This window comes from Paralichthys olivaceus, chromosome 3 (assembly GCF_024713975.1).
Source record: "Paralichthys olivaceus isolate ysfri-2021 chromosome 3, ASM2471397v2, whole genome shotgun sequence".
Lineage (NCBI taxonomy): Eukaryota > Metazoa > Chordata > Actinopteri > Pleuronectiformes > Paralichthyidae > Paralichthys > Paralichthys olivaceus.
The window spans coordinates 22,073,825-22,082,278 of record NC_091095.1 but is presented as its reverse complement, the minus strand read 5'-3'; the positions used below and the strand labels follow the sequence as shown (position 1 = coordinate 22,082,278).

Sequence of the window (8,454 nt, the reverse complement as noted above, 5' to 3'; positions counted from 1 at the left end):
ACCTTAAATAAAACCTAACATTCTGTATCTCAACCCCAACATGGACTAACACTACACACTATGTTGTAATTAATTTCTTGTTGTTCAATTGCAACATTCAAAATCCCTGGTTCGATGTTATTTACCTCCTTCACTAGCTTCCAGAGAGAGTTAGAAAATGCTAAACATGTGCCTGTAACAGCAGCTGTTGGTCCCATCTTGTTTGGAATCTGACATCAGCACAGCGTCACTCTCGGTCCTAAAAATAACCGAGTGAAAGACAGGCACTCCGTCCCAATGACTTAGCAAAAGCCTTACGCCATGCTGCCCATGCACTCCATGCACTCCATGTTGATCTGACCCGCTGCTCGGCTACAAACAACTTTTTCTCAGGGACGATGAGCCACTGTTTCCACTCTCTTCATCAGTGGTGAGTTTATTTGTTGGTTCTTTACTTGATTTTACAGTTTGTCCACAGGAAATGTAGTTAATAGCTGATTTTGGAGGTGGTTCAAACTAAACTGCTGCAACATGGCCAAAGGTACTTTGTTGTCCTTTAAACAACACAGCGATGCCACACTGAGAAGAGGTTGGACTTTTTTACAAGATATGTTTTAAAGACACATTAGAGAAGGAACTGTTTTCTTTCCATCCCCACTATGTTGGGGCTCTTTTTGTTAGACCACACTAAAAAGCAAAATAAGACATTACACAACTACTCTGCTACTTGACACCACAAGTTCCAGCATCTCTCAATCATACAGATAAATTAAAACTGTCTTTCAAATATTTCTGCCTTTGAATAAGATTTACTACCTCATGTTCAATATTTTGATGTTAATATCTATAAGTTTTGTTTTATAATCTTTTATAGAATTATTTCTTCTTCATATTTACATATTTTTCTACATTTGCAGATAAGCTTGGAGCCTGATTCTGGGTCATCCCGCTGAAAGATTTGACCTACATTTTGAACTCGAGTTGAAGATGGTGCGTAATGTGGATGATCTGGACTACTGCCTGTCCTCTCATCCTCAAAGCATCCTTGAGGGCTTGCTCTCATTACGCTCTCAACCCAAACTGGTCGATGTGACGCTGAGCGCAGGCGGTCGGGACTTCCCCTGTCACCGTGGAGTGCTGGCTCTCTGCAGCAAGTACTTTCACTGCATGTTCTCAGGCGACTTTGTAGAGAGCATTGCCGCCCGCGTGGAGCTTCAAGATGTCGATCCTGACATCCTCAGCCACTTGCTGGACTTTGCCTACACGGGCAAACTAACCATCAACCAGAGCAATGTGGAGGGCTTGATCTGCACTGCAAGCCAGCTGCAGTTCCAGACGGTGAGAACTGTATGCAGCCGATACCTCCAGCATCAGATTGATGGAACCAACTGTCTGGGAATCCTGGAGTTTGGGGAGATCCACGGCTGCCCAGAGGTGGTCGCCAAAGCCTTGGCTTTCCTTTTAGAGAACTTTGAGGCAGTGCAACAGAGTGAGGAGTTTCTGCTGTTGGGAAAAGACAGACTGATTTCCTGCCTGTCTGACGAAGGACTACAAATTCGGTCAGAACATACTCGTGTGGAGGCTATCCTGAAGTGGGTTAGTCACCACAAGGACTCTCGCCTCTGCCACCTCCCCCAGCTCCTCACCTTGTCCCGTCTTGCTCTCCTCAGCCTGGACTACCTGGCTGACACCCTGCTGAAGGACAGTCTGGTTCAGTCATCTCCCAGCTGCAGAGAGGCAGTAGAAAAAATTCACAGAGAGGTTAGTGACATGCTTCTTTTTAGCTCTTATCTTTGTTTGCTTGATGTGAGAAGGTTTCTAAAAAACCAATCATCACTTTAACTTTTCTAGAAAATGGATTTGTCATCAGAATATTTGGACAGAGTCATGTCTCAGAGTCCACAACCAAACCTGCAAGAGGTGCTGTTTGTAATGGGAGGTCGCTCACTGGATGATGAAGACTCAGATGACTCAGATGAGGATGAAGACAGAGACCCAAGACTACGTAGACTGCTGCCCAGGAACTGTGCCTTCTACAACACAAAAACAAGTAAAACAAATATTTCTCATATCAAGCTTCTTTAAGTTCACAATACATTTTGCAACAGATTTTTGTTGGGAAACGTCTGACTGATTCCTCAGTTTGGCAGATGTGTTTCAGGTCGTTAAATTTAACGCGGACAGGAAAATAGCCCGGCAGAAAAGCCGTTCAGATGTGACAAAACTTGATCACCTTCTCGGTTCCTCAGATGAGCGTTTTATTGTGCAGAGCTGGAAGAAGGCGTCTTATTCCGTGTTTATTACATGGGAAGAATTCTGGCTTTATGTCGAAGCAAAACATCTTTGGCCACAATCTTACAAGTTGTGCAAGAAAGTTGAATTTATTGACAGTTTAAGACCAGCAAGCAATGACCTACTATAACTGACTTTTGACATAAATGTTCCAAGAGGAAATTACTGCATTTTTACCCTGGTGTGCATTTGTCATTTCTTCTGAATGCTGCACAAATGTGAACTTAGTTTTTTCTTTCTCTGCAGAACAGTGGCATGAGCTCCCTAATTTTCCCAACCCCAACAAGTGGGGTTACTCCATGGTCTCCTTGAACAATGATGTGTATGTCACAGGTGGGTCCAGTGTGAGCAACACTTTAAAACACAGAAACTTTACTGGTGAACAACAAAGGAGCGATGATAAATGGTTTTGAGCAGAACTCACCAGGTTTCTCGAGAATACTTGCTCAGACACTTGACAAAGCGCTCTCGTCTCTCACAGGGGGCTCGCGGGGTTCGAATACCAACACCTGGTCGACCACAGAGACCTGGAAGTACATCACAAAACAGGGGAGGTGGGTAACTGTGGCACCTATGCTCCGGCCTCGGACTAACCACACATCAGCGATGCTCAACGGGGAGATTTACGTCATCGGAGGTTAGAAAATAAATAGTTCTGCATGTGGAGCCTGAATCCTGCAGTGCACTGAAAAACTCCAGACGCTCATTCACTTCTCAGTGTCTCACCTCTGCAGTGATATTTTGATTTGATTTCTTTTAGTAGGTGAATGGCCTCAGACAAAAAACAAGGCCGTACTGTTCATTGTGTGTTTGCTCTGCCACATCCTTTAAACTTTATAGTTTTTTTGGACATTTATTTAACTGATGATGATTCATTCTTCTCACATTTCCCTCCTTTAGGTACAACATCAGTTCAAGTTGAGGTTGAGCACTATGACCCTTACAGCGACACCTGGGCCTTGACCTGCCCAGCATTGAAATATGTGACTAACTTCACCGCCACAGCGTGTCATGGGAAGCTTTACGTGATCGGCTCATGTGCTGTGAAGTACAATGCTTTAACCATGCAGTGCTACAATCCTGTTATAGGTAAGGATGCTTGAATAACTGTATCACTGCTGAAGGGATAAAAACGTCACGTCTGTTTTAACGAAATATTTATTAGTGGTTTTGTTACGTAAATATTAAAAAGTAAATACATCACAGTATTGCTATTAACCTATTGGTGGATTCATTTACAACTTTTACATTCTGACATTTCCCAATAAATCTACATTATATTATCCATACTCTCTCCAACATATGTAATGTCTCTATCTTTAGATCTTAGACGTGATAAAAAAAAAAGTCAGAATTCCTTTTGTATCCTCAGTATACTTACTGTATGTGAATTTAGTTGTTTTTCTATGGGGCCAATAATGTAGCAATATCATTTGTGTAAGAGCTGTGTAACTAACTCGTGTGTATAATCAGACTTGTAAATGTGTGAAAAAATATGCAAATATGTGCTGAGATTTGCAAACGCGTACATGAATCTGCAAATGTGTATTCAGAATCTGTGTGTGTAATCAGGTAATATTCAAATGAAATAATGTTGCAACAATAATGACCCCATATAACAGTCAAAGGATTCAATTCACAGTCTCGTCTAGATTATTGTTCCACAAAAAAGTAGTTGATTAAAGTGCTGAGCCCAGACATTATAAAAACTTCAGTATGGATATTTGTCTTTTCTTTTTTTAAATGTTTTTTTTTTTTTAACAGATAATTGGATCAGCATATGTTCACCCTTCATCCCCAAGTACTTGTCCTCTCCTCGCTCTGTTTGTGTTGATGGGATTGTGTATCTGGTCGCCGACAACACTAAGAAAGTCTACTGCTATGATCCAGAGGCGAACATGTGGCAGAAGGTGGGTTCAGGAATCACTGCTGACAATATTCATAATAATATTATATAGAATGAATTATTACAGGAATATAGCAAAACTAATAATTGATTACTTTTCCTTGTGTCATCAGGTCCAGCTTCTCCACATGCTTCATGAGAATGGCGGCCTGGTAACGCTGGATGGGATGCTGTTTGTCACTGGGGGCCATTGGAAAGGAATGGAGGGCGACTACGGGGTGGAGGTGGAGGTTTACAACCGAGCGTCCAACACCTGGGAGGTGGAGGGCTTCCTGCCAAGACTTTGGTTCTACAGTGGGGTCTGCACCATCTTCTTAGACCCCTCCCAGTGGCCCGAGCTCTTCCCCATAGATCCAACACAATGACCTTGTGCCCTGACCCGACTAAACTTAGGGTCACAAGAGTTCTCAGAGACGTCACTATCATATTATCATATGTATTTGACATGTTTATCACTGGATGTCATTGTGCCTCACAGTAGTGTGTTACATGATCCTCAGGTATTGTTGATTGACTCTAGGAGCGGCTGGGCAGCTCAGCTGGTATTTACATATACTTTGTATCATGTGTTTGATATCTGGATGACTTTTTGTGTTACTGAATGAAGCTTGTGAATCATTAAATCATTTAGAAACAGTGTGTGGGCTCCTGTGTTCTTCTTCTTCTTCTTAATAAAATGTGCTTCCACTGCTCATGTTGTGTCAGCAGCTTGATCATTAACTCATCGGAATCCAGTGGCTTGTCTCGAGGCGTCTGTGCTGCCATGGAAACACCCAAGCTAGCTTTCTGTTTCCATGGCGGAGGCCCGGAAGCGCGTGGTAACCTTGGCAACGGAGACTGGGACCTGGAGGGTGCTGTTAGCTTGTTGTCGCTGCAGAAGTTTCTTGTTGAAATAGTTTTGTCTGTGATTTCTTTTTTTTTTAACCTCTCAACTTTCAAGCCCCGGTCTGTCTGTAGCTCCCGGCTGCGCTGTGCTCATCTTTGCCAGCGTTGCATTGTGTACGTGGTTCGAGTCGACACTTGACAACTTCCTGTCCTGAACTTTGTTAGCCGCACACAGCACGCTACAGGTCGAGCTAACATTTTGTGGTCAAAGCTGGGGCAGGTTAGCAATGAGTCGTCAACAGGAGCCAGGGGAACACTCTCCTCGACTGGAGGCTGTGATTCAGGTCGGTATCACATCACTGACGCACAGCCTGAACTGTTGATCAGGCATGTTCAATGGAAGACACTTAATGTAGGAGATGCTGAATAATGGAATGATGGGGGGATGATTGCATATAATAGAGCCATTGGTAATGTTATTAACAACGTATTCTTAAATTCAGAATGTCTGCTGTGGAAAATATTGGTTAACATAAAGCAGCGGTAAGACAGCATAGAAATACTATGTTACATGTAAAAGACATGCATGGAAGTAAGCTGAGTAAAGGTATTTGCATCCAAATACACTTAAGGTAGCAAAAGTGAAAATACTCATTTGATAGAATGGGCCAACACAGAGTTATAGTAGGCTTGTATAATAAATATTGATGCAATCCTTTTTGTATCACGTATTCAGTTTACTTATCATAGTATTTCATGTCAAAATGCCTGTCGGGTAGTAGACTAGTTAGTACCTGCTGGGTAGTTTTATCCATAACAACACGTATGTATTCCTTGATAATGCTTGTATCAATAATATCTGCAAAGTAACCAGTGCATCATTTTAAGATAAATAAGTATGTGCCTCTGAACTCTATTGTAATATACAATATAAATACATAGTATAATAAAGTAAAAAATAAAATAGAAATATTCAAGTATAGTATGAATACCACAAAACCACTCTTATGTTCGTAACTTGAAGACATGTAATTAGTTCATTTTCACAAATATTGAAAGACAAATGTTGAATCAGAGATGGTTATCTTGATGTAGAGTTAGATAAAGCAGCTTCACCTCATAAACCTCACACTGTACATGATCAAACTGAGCACATTACCTGAGCAGACAAGTTCGTATTTTGGTGCATTTCGTTCTTAAGTTGTGGAAGTGACTAAGAGCATTTTCTGCAGCTCTGTGTTTAAATACATTTGTAAGTACTTGTGCTTGATGTGAGAGTTTATATGCAGTCTCTGCTATCTTATATTTCTAAGCCACTCCATTTACAGATTGAACATTTTCATATAAACAATGTCAAATACGGTGCTTTTTCTATGGAACTGTCCCAAACACAGTTTTCAAACGCTTGCATAATCAAACTTCCGTCGTAATAAAGCAATCATAAAAATCCAACAATATTACATTTATAACTTTTAAACCTCCATGGGCTATGTATTTTTACTTAGTGATAGCCACTACTTTTTCATCCACTGTTGTTGGAACTCCTCTCAGTAAAACCATAATAACTTTGGCCTTTTAATGCTCAGCTAAGTAATGTGTTGGGGGGATTGTTGTGATTCTAGAAGTTGGAGGAATCCCTGCTTCACTCTGATGACTGCTCCGGAGGGACTCTGGCACTTGGAGGTGATGGGCATGAGTCCAGTGTCACGCCTACGCCTGTCTCCACGCGTATCCGCCAGATCATCACCCGCAGCCTGGCACAGCAGCCGGCCGGTAGGGAAGAGAGCTGTAATTGAAATGCACTGACAAAATCTTTGAACACATCCAGCACAGAGAATAGAGCTGTCTTGCTAGATATCAGTAATCATTTTACCTCAAGTTGTGAGATTGACAGTTCAGTACGCATGATCTGCTTCCTCATCTCAGGTGAGAGCTCTGAGGTCAGTGAGCTGGAGGAGAGAAGGGCCCTGAGGGAGCAGCTGTCTCCGAGGCAGATGGACCGTGACCAGCTGCCAGGCAAACATGCCAGTCTCGCAGACAGGGTAGGAGTGACACAGGGCAGCCACACACTCAGGTCATGGTGTGGAGCATTGTTCACATTTTTTACTCAAGGAGATTATGTTCTTTTGTTTTTCTTTTATTTAGCAGCATTACACAAAAACTATTTGAAGGATTAACACAAAACTCTTTGGATCAGGAAAGAACCCATTGCATTTCTGTGTGGATCTGGATCGCTGGGCAGATACAGATATTGTTTTCACATTCTTTAACATTGTATCATAGGTGTGTGCAATTTGGTGCAGATCCAAATAATAATCTGAATCTAGTGAATATAAATATTTATAAATAAAGAAAACTACTCATCCAATTTCCATATTTGTGCAGGGGTGGGGCATGACCCAAGAAAGATCCCAGTAGATTTTTCAAAAGCATATGGATTTTTTCTTCTTCTCTTTCTTCCACATTTCAGCATTTTTTGGAAATTTTTACTGATTTCCCATGGAATAATTCATGGATCTTGTTAGGGGACTGTTTGCAGAGGTATGTCCTCAACTTGTACCAGTCTAATTGTAACCATGCAATTCTAGTACAGTTTGCTTTACCCCAAAAAGGACCAAACCTATCAAATGGAATATAATAATAGGATACACAGGGCATGTAGTCTTTTCAAGAACAACATAATTAGGATTCTGTCAACATGTGACTATATTGAACCCCAATAAAACATATCTCTGAATTGAAGTGTTTCCCCCACAAGCTCTAAATGAGGCCACATTGGTAAACACTGTCAGATGTTAAAGCAGCTCTTAAAGGAGTTAGAGTATGTAATACTGTTGATGGTAAATTTATGCAGTTTTGTTTGGAGATGAGATCAAGAGGGTGAGCCACACTGGAGCATTGACTGCAAAAAGCTCCATGTGTTTGAAATGGAATATGGTTACAGTAAACATCAGTGCAGCACGGCTCTTTCCAGCAGGGAAAGCCTTTCGGAGTTGAACAAACAAACACTGTGGGAAGCTTGAAACAGCTTTGCATGTACTGTAGTGAAAACTGAGGGCAGAATTTACAGACTCCCAATTGAATTAATGTAACTTGGCACAAGCACATATTTTATGTCATACATTTTTCTTTAATTAGCGGCTATGGAACTACACACAGTACACATTACACATGTGCGTGTACTTGCAGTTCTGTCTTTGTGAGGACCAGTTTGAGTTATAGACCTCACGGAGTTGGGACTTTTTGGGAAAGCGAGGACATTTCAACCATGTCCTCACAACTTGTTTGAAGGTTAAGACTTTAGGTTTAGGTTATTCTTACCTGATGCTAAGTTCCGGTTCAGGTCAGAATTAAGTTTAAATTACGGTTAGTGGCTACAAAATGCATTATGTCAGGCAGTGTCTAGCATGTATGTGTGTGTGTGTGTGTGTGTGTGCACATTGGAGCATCTG

At 41.4% G+C, this 8,454-nt stretch overlaps 2 protein-coding genes across 4 annotated transcripts in view; both read left to right on the top strand.

Annotated features, from left to right (window-relative positions):
• Positions 1 to 249: 249 nt before the first annotated feature.
• On the top strand, positions 250 to 4,816 carry klhl30 (kelch-like family member 30). The gene is made up of 8 exons (XM_020080734.2): positions 250 to 409; positions 897 to 1,740; positions 1,831 to 2,029; positions 2,518 to 2,604; positions 2,753 to 2,908; positions 3,172 to 3,360; positions 4,036 to 4,181; positions 4,291 to 4,816. Exons 2-8 carry the CDS (start codon positions 967 to 969, stop codon positions 4,540 to 4,542), a joined length of 1,803 nt encoding a protein of 600 aa, XP_019936293.2. The 5' UTR covers positions 250 to 409; positions 897 to 966; the 3' UTR covers positions 4,543 to 4,816.
• A 72-nt stretch (positions 4,817 to 4,888) lies between these two features.
• Positions 4,889 to 8,454, top strand: part of crocc2 (ciliary rootlet coiled-coil, rootletin family member 2) — a 36,571-nt gene continuing 33,005 nt past the window's right edge. Inside the window, exons 1-3 of one of the 3 annotated variants that reach the window (XM_069522500.1) lie at positions 4,889 to 5,346; positions 6,625 to 6,775; positions 6,929 to 7,044. In XM_069522500.1, coding sequence (XP_069378601.1) covers positions 5,290 to 5,346; positions 6,625 to 6,775; positions 6,929 to 7,044 — 324 coding nt within the window. In that variant the 5' untranslated portion in view covers positions 4,889 to 5,289. The remainder of the gene's footprint in view (positions 5,347 to 6,624; positions 6,776 to 6,928; positions 7,045 to 8,454) is intronic. The other 2 variants (XM_069522501.1, XM_020080759.2) reach the window with 2 other exon arrangements.